Source organism: Chinchilla lanigera, unplaced genomic scaffold (assembly GCF_000276665.1).
Source record: "Chinchilla lanigera isolate Chin_1 unplaced genomic scaffold, ChiLan1.0 scaffold00019, whole genome shotgun sequence".
In the NCBI taxonomy this organism is placed as follows: domain Eukaryota; kingdom Metazoa; phylum Chordata; class Mammalia; order Rodentia; family Chinchillidae; genus Chinchilla; species Chinchilla lanigera.
The window spans coordinates 21,102,008-21,114,505 of NW_004955420.1; the positions used below are offsets into that span (position 1 = coordinate 21,102,008).

Here is a 12,498-nt window from a genome sequence, read left to right on the forward strand (position 1 = left end):
TTTTTTTGGTTTTTTTCCGGTACCGGGAATCGAACTCACGACCTTGGGCTTGCCAGGCAGGCTCTTATGCCACTGAGCTAAATCCCCATTCCCTAGAATGACTATTCTTTAATAAACCTTAAATTGTGTAACGCATAACCCCTGAAGGACAACCACTATGTTCAAAAGAAGCTACGTAGTTACCATCTAACCCCTATGATTAATGAAAATGTCTCCTCTTTTCAAGCAACTGGACCTAGGACTACTTTCCAGGGCTAGCTCCATTCACACACTTTTAACACATAGGAAGAGATACAGTGACCAATCTCTTTGTAGTTGACTGCAATCAAATGTCTGATCTCTCTAAGTGAAGTTGACCTGTATCAAGAAATGCATTTCTATTTTTGCCTAATCATAAGACAACATGTTTACACAGCAAATGACACAATAGTTTAGAGAAAAATCCCTTTGAGCCTACCAACATATGAAAACCCAGGTCAACAAGTAAATTATAGCAAGAGTACAGTAATGAGAACACATATTTTATAGCACTTACTACCTGTCAAGTAATGTTCTAAACACTTGGGCACATTTACACATTTATTTATTCCTTGCAACTTTACAAGGCAGGTCTCGTTATCATCTTCATTTTATAGATGAGGAAATGGCAGCACTTAAAGGTTAAGGAAAATGACCAAGACCATGTAACTCATACATGGCAGAGCCAGGATTTGAAAGCAGGAGGTCTAGCAGCAAAATCCATTCCAGAATTTTAAGAAGCTGAATAAATTGCAAAATAACCGCTCTCAGATATACTAGAAAACATAGCTGCTTCTTCTTAGAGCACAATTTCTTAAAATAAGACACAAAAACCAACCATAAAAGACTGATAGATTTGACTACATGAAAACTAATGCTTTTGTTTCAGATGCAATGGCTCACGCCTGTAATCCCAGGCAAAAGCTGAAGGGTTGCAAGTTCAAGTGCTGCCTGGGCAACTCAGTGAGACTCTGTGTCTCAAAATAAAAACTAAAACGGGGCTGAGAATTTAGGTCAGTGGCACAGCATGTCTGGATTCGATCTCTAGTAGCACGAAAAACAAACAAGCAATACTACTCTTCATGGAAACAAACATTAGATGTAACCAAAAGCTAAGTTAAAAGCCCAAAGGATATATTTGTATTACGGTGAGCCAACCAAGAGTTGGTAGCAAGAATAAAGTACTGCTACTTCAGTAAAATTCTTAGAATTCAGGAAGAATTCTTAGAAATCACTAAGAAAAAGGTAAAACAAAAAGAAGAAAAGAAAAATGGGCACTTCGTATGGGCAACAAACATGAAGAGATGCTTCTTGTAATTGGTAATCAAGAAAACACACCAAGGCCATAAAGAGGTAACGCTTTATACCTATCTGATGAGTAAAAATTAAGAGGTGGCAGTGCAGAGCCCTGTGGGAGGCTAAGGCGAGAGGACCACAGGTTCAAGCCCAGCCCAGGCAACTCAATACCTTAGTGAGACTTCATCTTAAAAAAAAAAGGGACAGGGTGGGGATACAGTTCAGTGTGAAAGCCCTGGGTTCAATCCTCAGTACGGCAAAGAAAAAACAAAGTCTAGTAATTCCAAATATTAAACAGGTAGCAAATCTAGAGGTTTCATAAATTGTTGGTGAAAGCTTGGCACTATTTCAAAAACTATGACATTATCTGATAAAACATGAACACAGGTTCATATTACCTAGCAGTTCTACTCTACATATATTAACCCTAGAGATACTCTTGCTTGTTTACATGTATCTAGAATATGCACAAGAGTGTTCACAGAAACACTGTTTGGAATATAAAAGAAACTGGAAAAAACCTAAACGCCTAAACTGCGGCCACGATGAAATTTTATCCAGCAGAATGATAACTACAAATAACAAGGATGCAAGGATGAATCCTAGCAACATAACAGTGATACCATTTTACAAACTCAAAAACAAGAAAAATAAACAATATATTATTCAGGTATTCATATATAGTAATAAACAAGAATGGCGAAAGAACAATAAAGACAAAATTCAGATACTGCTACTGGATTAGCCTGGAAGGGAGGCAAAGGGGATGGAACAGGGAAGCGGCGTGTAGGTAAATCAAGTTAAGGCACTGTTTTACTTAGTTCTTGGGCTGGGTAATACATTTATAAACAGTGGCAACAGTGTATCATTTACCAAGAATTATGATTAATTCAATTCTGTGCATCAGTTGCCTCACCTCATCCTCTAACACACAGAGAAAGCACACTAAAACCTCTTAGTTTTAGTCAACGTACAAGTTCTGAAAGTCGATAGTAGCAGTTATATTGTTTGAACTTACTTCCACAAAGTTTCCTGCATACACTTCTTCCAAAGTGACTTCTAGATCTACAATAATATCACTTCCTCTTGGAATGTTTCTGTCTTGCTGACGAGGGGTTCCTCCAAACATGAAACCAAAATCTCCAAAGAAGCTATAGAAAAGTGTGAAATCATCAGAAAAAGAAATCTGAGTTTATGTCTCATGATTACTTAGTTTTCTTCACACTGACAAATTATTGCTGGTTACCGACCCACTGTGGAAAACTGCGTATTTCTAATACATTATCATACATCATACACAGTTTTGAGTTTATATAATATTAACTACATTGCAAGTCTATCACTGTCCACCAAAAATTTTATCTTTTCATAAAACACGGCCCATTTATATAGTTTAGCACATACACATACAGTATGCTAATAAATCAAATGTTGGTCTCTACCAATAAAATAATCTGCTTCAACACTGAAAAAATTCAGATAGGCCAGATTTATTGAGAAAGAGTAAAGTATATATAAGGCTGTATAATGGTGAAATCAAAGAAATTTCTAAGAACAATTTTGAACATATGTAGTGTTCGCTTTATGTACTTTTGAGAAGTTAACCTTGGTGAAAGAAGCTACTACACTGTATAAAAATCCTCAGTGCAATTTTTTTTTTTTTTTTTTGAGACAGGGCCTCAGTATGCAATATGGGCTGGTCATGAACTCTCTGTGTATCCCCAGCTGGCCTCAACTTCACAGTCTTCCTGCTTCAGCCTCCCCAGTGCTGGGATTACAGGTATGAGCCACCATGCCCAGCTGGGGTACATATCTGAAATAAGCTAAAATAGCATCAGCCTTAGTAAAATTCTAATCTTTAGGGAAAAGTAAATTCTGGCCTCTCGAAGACTGAAATTAGTTTGTGTAAGTAACAAAATTATCACTTTGAGATGAATAAAAACAGTGACTTCATCTGTGGTGGCATTCCAATGTTATGTCAATTTTTGGTGGCATTTTAGAAGACTGCGATATTAAAATGGTGGTGATGGCAGCTATATAACTGCCTCTCCCACCAACCAGCCCCGGAGATTGGATCCCTGAACCTTAAACACTGGGAGGACGGCGAGTGGCTGGGGAAGCGTTCTCTCTTTCTGATATCCCAGGTAGAGCACTGTGAACATCACGGGGAAGAGACACCTCCCCCAAAGGCTAAAACAGCTAAACTAATCTCAGGAAAGAGAAAGAGGAAGCTACTCTAATCATATCATCACACAGCTTTCCAAGTCCTGGAAGTCTCCTGTCCTCCCTAGACACTAAACGGAAGAAGCTACCGTGCAACAGTGATTCTTGCTTCTTCTGTGGAAGGGATCACAGATGTCTTTGAGAATCTGAACAAAGAAATGAACTCCTTCCCTTTAAAAATGCAAATTCGAACATCTTCCGCTTATAACTTCAGACCCAGACCCCAGACTAAGATCTCCCAGTACATGGCATTATCTTACAGAGACTCAAATGCCAATGGAGAGGGGTTCAAGGAGTGAAGAGCAGAGGGGTTATTATCCCAGCCGCCCCGCACTTCCAGAAAGGAGCTAAGGCGCCTCCACCCTTCTCCCACCGTGGTTATCGTAATTGCCCCTTTCTTGTCGACAGGATGAAACAGGGAGCTTCGGCATGAGAGTGGGGATTTCTTGCTGCTTACAAGAATAATTTTGCTCATTAAATCACTAAATAATCCATTTCCAGACACCAATATTTTGCAGATGGGTAAATTACTCACTGTGAAAAAATGTCTCCATGGGAGCTCTGATGACCGTCTTTTAATCCTTCCTCACCGTAAGTATCATACTGTTTCCGTTTCTCATTATCTGACAGCACCTGGAGGTAGAAGCCAGTGGAGAAGACATCACACTTGGTAACACTCAGTCAAGGTACACTCATATTTATGGTTCTTTTTTCGCTCTGATACTGTATGTAAGACTTCAGGAAGTATACTTTTCATTACTATATGTATTAAGGCATGTTTATATGTTGTTTTCTCTAACAGTTTTTGATGTGCTATCCACTCCACCGTGCCTAACTCATATATTTAATATAGAGTTATCAAACCTCACCTAGTAACTTAAGCACCAGACTTGAACAATGTGGCTGTGCTGTCAGGGAAGGGGTACCAGGAGAGGGGCAGGATGGATGACTTGGGCTTCCCTGGCATGCGGTTTGACTCCAGTGTTGGTGCTGCACATCCTTATGACTATTCTCTCTCTAGTCACTAAACTAGGCTGTGACCCCGGCAGATCAAGCTAAGGAGATAGGATGAAAAGCCCTCCAGTAAGAGCTATGCTGTTCTAGTCTCATACTCCTTTCTTTCATGTTTTGGCATATGCAGAAATCCATTTGGAAGAATGTTGCTGGCCATATTTTTTTCTTTGTCTTAGAACTCCCTGAGTTCAAACTGAGAAGAAGGAATATTATTCTATGACGGCTGTTCAAAGTCAGTTTCACTGCTTGAAAAGAATTTCTTACCTTCAGCAGTTCTACAGAACTATATGAACGGTCATGGCTATACACTTTCTCAATGAATTTACTCTCTGTATGATACCCCAAAATACAAAGATCAAATGGCTTTCTATGTTCTGAAAGTAGGTTTCTATGTTCTGAAGAAGGAAAAAAAAAAAAAAAAAAAAAAAAACCAAAGTCACGTGACCTAGTGAAAGCGAGTCTGGAAGGAGATGGGGTATGTTGACCTCGCTGGACAGGAAAAAAAAAAAAGGAAAGGCCTGACTTTCCTTATTGGCATATTCATCTGGACACACTTTTGGCTCAGGGACTGAATGATGTAAAGGGACCATGGTAAACATTTAAGATCTACTTAGAAGGATACACAGACCTTTTAGTTATAAGAGAGTGAGCATTCTTTCAAAGCAAAGACAAAGAGGTGAGTGCTCAGAAATCACTACGTGCCCAATACCACTGTAATAAAGGCACCATGATAGATCAGATGAGAAGAACAATGTTTGGGAAAACATCCTTAGAAAATAAGTGGCTTGGGGAAGCAGAAATGGGTAAGTTAACCTAAGAACAAAAACAAGTTCTTATTATTACACAACCTGTATTCCCAATATTTTAATTTTCCAGTCTACTTCTCTGATATTATCTAGGCAAAGAACTGAACATTGTATTTGGTTCTATAAAAAGCACCATTTCAAAATCTGAAAACAAAGACCATTTAAAATCAGGTTCTTTCTGGATACCAGAGGTTCTGTAATGACCCAAAAAGTGCCTGTAAGATCCTCTACCATCGCCAGGAGTGGTGACACACACCTGTAATCCCAGCATTCAGGAGGCTGAGGCAGGAAGATCGTTGTGGGTTAGAGACCAAGATGGGCTACAAACTGAGCTCAAGGCCAGCCTGAACTGCGTAGCGAGACCCTGTCTCAAAAAAAAAAAAAAAATCCCCTACTATCATTGGCTTCCTCTTCACCTAAGAAATGCAATTTTATTCCATTGTTTTAGACACTATTTTACTTCTTTCTTTTGAGACGAGGTCTCATTAAATTGCTAAGGCTGGCTTGGATCCCTGGGCTCAAGGAATCTTCCTGTCTCACCCTCCCAAGGAGCTGGGACTACAGGCATAAACCACCTTGCCTGGCTTATTTATTTAAAAGAATAAAATAAGCAGCCCTTAATGGACTGGCCAACCAACATACAGATTCTTAGCCAATTAAAGTCAACAGTAATCCCAGCTCAGAGGAGAAAACAAATCTGTATTCACAAAAGCCGCTTCGTCTATTCATGCTGTACTGAGATTCTGATTTGTGAGCACTCATTGACCTAGAGCGAAAGGCAATCAAGTCTTGCCTGATTACAAAGAGAAAAGCAAAGCTAGTGACTGGAAAGACTATCAGAGTTAAATAAGCTGCAGTTTGAAAAAATGATACATGTACCATCTGCACAGGCCACAGATAAAGTGCAGGCTAGATTCCTCACAGAGCACTGTAACGTTAAGTTCCCTAGGCAGTACTTTTGCATACTGGGTTCCCAGAAAATAATGTGACTTTCCTGAGAAATCGTGTGTAAAATACGGAATCCATATTACTGACAAGAAACAAAGTGTTACACATAATCTAAGAGGGGCTATCAACCCTCTCATGTTCATTCATGGTCCTGGCTTAACAATTCTGTCCTGTAAGATTCTTGAAGGTATGGAGAGAAGGAGGACTCCCAATACAATACCTAGCAACACAGTGACTGCATCTGTATATGACAAAAACTGGACAAGGTTGAGTATCATCAGCTCCTTTGGGTAGAGGAAAGGAGGTTGAGGGGCTGGGGATTTAGCTCAGCAGCAAAGTGCCTGCCTGGCAAGCGCAAGGTCGTGAGTTTGGTTCCCGGTACTGGAGAAAAACCAAAAACAAGACAAAAACAAACAAAAAAAAAGGAAAGGAGGTTGTAGATCATTTCAGCCTCCACCAGTCTTTACTGGGAACCAACAGCGAGGGAGAATGTCCATTATCATGTGTTATCTCTTATCTCTGCCTGTTATTTGTCTGGTCCATACGGGCATTTAGGTGTGAAACCCTCATTTAGGTTTGTTGGTATTTCTGGCTCTATCTCCGAGGCTGATGTACTGATAGATCCATCTTTACTTATAATCTCTATGTTTACGCTTCATCGGTATTCCCTCATGAATATAAACACAAAAAGGGTAGGAAATGGTATCTACAAACATGAATGTAACTGTAATATCCAGCACAATATAGCATTGAGTTCTAGTTGACTTTTATCTATTATCTATTTTTAAGTAGAAATGACCTAAAGGAGCATTTCTCTGCATTTTGTAGTCTTTTTCAGCTCCATAGGCTTTGTTCACATATCATCTTTTTTTCCTGACTCACCTCATAAGCAGCACCCAGATCCTGGAATTTCTCCTGGGCTTGGGGGTCATCAGGATTCCTGTCAGGATGGAGCTGCAGGGCTAGTTTCCTGTAGGCCTTTTTAATGTCCTTTATAGAGGCACTGCGCGGAACTCCCAAGATCTTATAGAAATCTCGCCTGGAAAGGACAGAATACTTCATTAATGAATTATATATTTTTTTAAACTGAGTTTTTCTCCCCCTTTACGTTGCAGGTCTGTCCATGCAAAGAGGTACAAAAATGAAGGTGTATGTGACACACATGCACATATGCACACAGGAAACACACCAAAATTTTTCATGAGTCTTATACACTGAATAATCACAGCGTAGCTGAAGAAGCAAAGTATTTTAGGGGCAATGTTATTCAATACATCTGTGATACTCTTCTTTTAAAACTGCTCTCATAAAATAAACAATTTATCTAGGGTCTGAGGGCACAGCACAGGGTAGAGTGCTTGCCTACCATGCATGAGGCCGTGTGTTTGATCCCCAGCACTGCAAAAAATAAAGGGCAAAGGAACCATTTTCTTATTTTATGGTCATGTGTTATTTCTGGGCAATAATCATATAATCCAATCAACTCTTTTTCCCTATACTGGCTCCAAATGACCTCTGACTGTTCCCAAGGGGCAAATAACAACCTCAAAGAATGGTTTTCTTTATTCAAAAAGATTATGTTACATAAATGTCCTAATAATAAGCTCAGAACATTAAAGATAAGGTACCCTGAAGCTAACTTTAGAGGTTAAAATAATGTTGAAACCATTCGGCTTGCCTGGCCTACGCTGAGTAAAGAGGAATTGTTTTGGGCTGCATATGAGATATAGTTAATGTATGTAAGTAACAAAACTTTTTATGATAGTTTTTAGTATAATATTTTAAAAATTTAAAGACAGGTGAAGTAGCCCATAGGCCACAGATTGGACACACCCGGGTTAAACCAAAGCCCAAATAACAATTGTGAAGAGACTAACACCCATCTAGGTGTGCTGAAAGCAAAGCAGAAAACATGTTTGCATTCATTTCTAAGAGTTTATCTAGATCACATCTTTACTACAGACATTTTCTAGAGCTCATATGCAGGAGCCTGTATGTTTTTGTTTTGTCTTATTTTGAGACAGGATCTCACTGTGTAGTTCAGACTGGCCTTGAACTCACCATGTAGCCTGGGCTGGCCTCAAACTCACAGTGATCCTCCTGCCTCAGCTTCATAAGTGCTAGGATTACAGGTGTGCGCCACGACACCCTGCTGAAGCCTCTATGTTTTAGAGGCATGAACCGGGAGATAAGATAGAAACCCACTGACCTTATCAGGGAATCAAATGCTGGAATCAAATTAATTATAAAGGGAATGGGCAACCGTAATGGGAAGATAGACTATGACCATAATAAACTTTCAGGACTGGGGTCCAAGCTATTCTATTGAAAACATCAATAAATATTCAATGAATTAAATGAATAAATAAATAAGAACACTAAAAACTGACTCCTCTTGCCAAGGTAATTTTAGGCACCAGAATTTATTCAGAAAATGCATTATCTCCGTAATGATAGGAAAGTTATTCACAATTGAGACATTGATTCACAACTGGGACACTGATCTAGCAGTGATGGTAATTTAAAAATGTATCAAGGAAAAATATATTGGCATTCCAAGACCTAGGTAATATAAAACAGTATTTAAAAATTATTTCATTTAGCTTTCAGCCATAGTTTACAAAAAATCATTTATTTTATGTATCAGTTTTTAAAAATTATTACCCACAAGGGGTTCCATTATAAAATAGGGTTCCCCCAAATATGTAAAGTTTTGACATTTCTTGAGATAGGAACTAAATGAAAAAAGGGCTAGCTCTATTAAGAGTGAGGCTTAAAAATTTGGCTCATATGAACCCTGTCTCAAAATAAAGGGATTTGGGATGTAGTTCATAATTAATCCCATTACCCACCCTGCAAGATAAAAGCTCAGAAAAAACAAGGGGAAAAGATGGGAGGCATAGCTCAGCCTCAACATTTCATGACTAAGAAACTCCTTTATGAATGCCTGAAGTTTAAAAATAAAGTATTAAAAGTATTGATATTGATGTTTTATTAAATACCTTGGGGTACTTGTGACTTTAAGAAATATATTAAGAACAAAACAACAAAACATTACCTAGGAGACGTTAACTTTTAAAAATTTCACAAGGAAAAAGTACAACAAAGTTTAAACATATATGCAAAGGGTTTGAGCATATATGCAAAGTTTAATCTTTACGAGAACAAGTACTTAAATTTTAAAGCCATGTAGGTTGCACCTTCCCTACTTAGAATATTCTCTAAATTGGGGCTGGGGATTTAGCTCAGAGGCACAGCGCCTGCCTGGCAAGCACAAGGTCGTGAGTTCAATTCCCGGTACCAGAAAAAAAAAACAAAAAGAATAAAAAAGAATATTCTATAAATCGCCATCAGCTAAGATCTACTATTTCTTTTTGTTGTTGTTGTTGTTGTTTTGGGGGGGGGGGTTCCGGTACCGGGAATCGAACTCACAATCTCGTGCTTCCCAGGCAGGCACTGTGCCGCTGAGCTAAATCCCCAGCCCCAGATCTACTATTTCTTGCATTCTGAAATACAAGTCTACCATACCATATCCTGGTCACCAGGATTATAGGATCTTGAATTTTAAAGGCTGCAAGGATCAAGAGTCCATCGTTTGCCTCTTTTCTCTGCATAAGCATCCCCATGATATTATCCTGTTGCAGAGGGAAATTTATGTAGCTCTTTCCAGGTTATGTGATTCGTAAGCGGGGCGAGGACATGTGGGCCAGAATCCCAGTACTATCTCTCGGTGAACTACTCCTCCCACTGAGAGCATTCGGTTTCTCAAGAGGCACCGCAGAGAGAGAGAGAGAGGGGGGGGGGGCACAATGACAACTTCGGTTGAACAGCTCAAGATGCTGCAAAGTCCAAGCGCTCTCCAAAGGGACTTCTTGCTTCCTCAACCCCGTTTCCTCCGGTCCACACTCGGCTTCCCTGCCTGCAGTCTCGCTTGGCCCGGCACCACCAGCCACCCACTTCAGCGGCAGCCCCTCGATGCCCGCCGCAGGCTTCGCGTTGCGCTTCTCCCTTCTCCGGCTCGGCAGGACACAACAGCCCTCTTCCTTCACCGCAGATGCGTCCAGCGCCTCCACCTCGGCCGGGCACTGGGACCGTCTCCATTACAGCCGGCGTGTGCCCCATTCCTTCCGCTCACTCCGTCCGATCCCCAAATGTCGCGTGAGGCACCGTATCCAACTCCCACTCTTCGGGGCAAGCCCAGCTCTGCAGGGCCTCTGTGGGGTCCTCCGTCTTGTCACGCGGGCTCTCCTCGCACCCCACTAGCCCGGCCCGCGCGAGCCGCCCCTCGGGCGATGCCCCTCTCCACTGCCCGGGCCGGGCCACGCTGCTCCCCAGCGCCCCTGCCCCCTGCCCCCGCCTGCGCCCAGCAAAGCCTGACTCCCGGCCCCGGGCCCGCGGCGCCTCTCCCTCACCCGGCGATCACGGCCCCGATGAGGTACAACAGCAACAGGCAGAAGGTGCCCAGGTTCTGCGGGGCCATGGTCCCTCCGCGCCGGCCCCCGTCCCGCGTACTCCTCACGGCCTCCTCCGCCGCCGCGTAGGCTGGCCAGCCCTGCTGGCCAGGTGAGGCGGCCTCACACCGGGGGCGGGGGGGGGTCTTCTACTAGGTCCGCACAGAGAGCTAGCTTGCCCCCCTCCTCTGCCGGCCCACTTCCCGGGAGTCCCGAGTCCCGGTGAAAGGAGCCCCCGGCAGGCGAGCGGCCAATCGCCGCCCGGGACATCACACGCGGCCGGCACGTCGGAGCCAATCAGCGCGGTACACTTCACCTCCGAGGCGGCTTGGGCAGCCAGTTAGGCTTCGGAACTGCAGCCGCTGCCTTTGACCAATCAGAAGAAGAAACGTCGAGGGTTGCGCCGCCGCAGGAAGCCGCTCAGGCTCTGGTCTCCAGCGTCGTAGAAAATCACGTAAAAGGTAGGGGCGGTGCCAAATGAGGGCACCAGGGATACGCGACTCTCCCCCTCCTCCCCGCCTCCTCGGAATTTTGCCCAATCACGAGGCTTCTCCGCCAGCACCGACCAATGGAGGGAGGGAACTTTATCTTGGTTACAAGCCTCAAATTTTAACCTTGTGCCGCGCGCGGGATACAGGCTCTGAGGGAAGGAGGCTGAACTGAGACTTGGTACAGGCGACGCCCTGCCTGGAGATCTTACTTTAAGGTTCCCGACAACCACGTAGGAAAATTGTCGCGGTTTCATGGAAAAGAAGCGCAGTACCTTATAGAGATAAGCGACCGGGGAGATCAGGCCGACTTAAATTCAGACTCAACCTCCGGCACGTCTTAGCGGGGAGGCAGTCCCCGCTCCCAATTCCGAGCCTGCTTCTTACCAAAACTAAGGTGAGGCACTTCCTGGCAGGGTTGTGAACTTTCAGTGGAGAAAAATCTGCACTTTGCTTAGCGCAGTGACGCGTGGTAAGCACGCAATGAGTAAACCCATTATTACAGTAACAGCAGAACTCATCCCCTGGTTTTGCTCATCACAGCAAACGTAGCTGTTCAGGACAAAACTCCAGGTGTCTTCCTTGATTCCTTTCATTATAACCTATCCACATCTTCACCTCTCAACTACCATAGATCTTGAGTCTGCTCACTACATCCCCATTGATGTGTCTCTGGACCAAGTGCATCATCTCTTACCTGGAAGAGCCTCCCAACTGATTTCCCGGCTTCCATTCTTAATATTATTAATACAATATTTTAATATACCCCGGGCCCCTAGTCTATGGTTTTTTTAAAAAAATGTCAAATCATGTCAGTCTCCTGCCTAAAAGCCTCTAATGGCTTTTCATGGCTCTCAGACTAAAATGCCAATTCTGTGCTAACTCACAAAGCATCTATGATTTATACTCTCACGTACTACACACCCTACTATGTTCCAGAAAAACTAGCTTCCTCTATCTTCTTTGAATATACAGGCTCCTTTCTGTCTGGAGTCTTCGTGCTAGCTGTTTTCCCTGCCTAAGATATTCTTCCCTCCTTCAGAGCCTAACTTAAGTGATTCCCCCCCGCTTTTTTTTAAACTCAGATATCAACTTAAACGTAGCCACCCCAGAAAGGACTTCCCTGACCAATCAAAATTAGCTCCTACTGAGTGCCTTTTTACACTGCACTACATTTTCTTTCCATCCCTTCCCTCTACACTCTCACTGAAATGCCAGTTTCATGAGTGCAGGAATCTGGACTGTCCTGCTGGC

At 42.5% G+C, this 12,498-nt stretch overlaps 2 protein-coding genes across 2 annotated transcripts in view; one reads left to right on the top strand and one right to left on the bottom strand.

Moving 5' to 3' along the window:
• The window catches only part of Dnajb11 (DnaJ (Hsp40) homolog, subfamily B, member 11), a gene marked incomplete in the record, with an annotated part of 15,762 nt that extends 4,716 nt beyond the window's left edge, over positions 1 to 11,046 (bottom strand). Inside the window, 4 exon segments of the mRNA XM_013513338.1 lie at positions 2,289 to 2,465; positions 4,073 to 4,170; positions 7,188 to 7,344; positions 10,718 to 11,046. Coding sequence (XP_013368792.1) covers positions 2,289 to 2,465; positions 4,073 to 4,170; positions 7,188 to 7,344; positions 10,718 to 10,785 — 500 coding nt within the window.
• A 473-nt stretch (positions 11,047 to 11,519) lies between these two features.
• The window catches only part of Tbccd1 (TBCC domain containing 1), a 22,178-nt gene continuing 21,199 nt past the window's right edge, over positions 11,520 to 12,498 (top strand). Inside the window, exon 1 of the mRNA XM_005383279.2 lies at positions 11,520 to 11,641. The gene's annotated coding sequence lies outside the window, so the exon portion shown is untranslated. The remainder of the gene's footprint in view (positions 11,642 to 12,498) is intronic.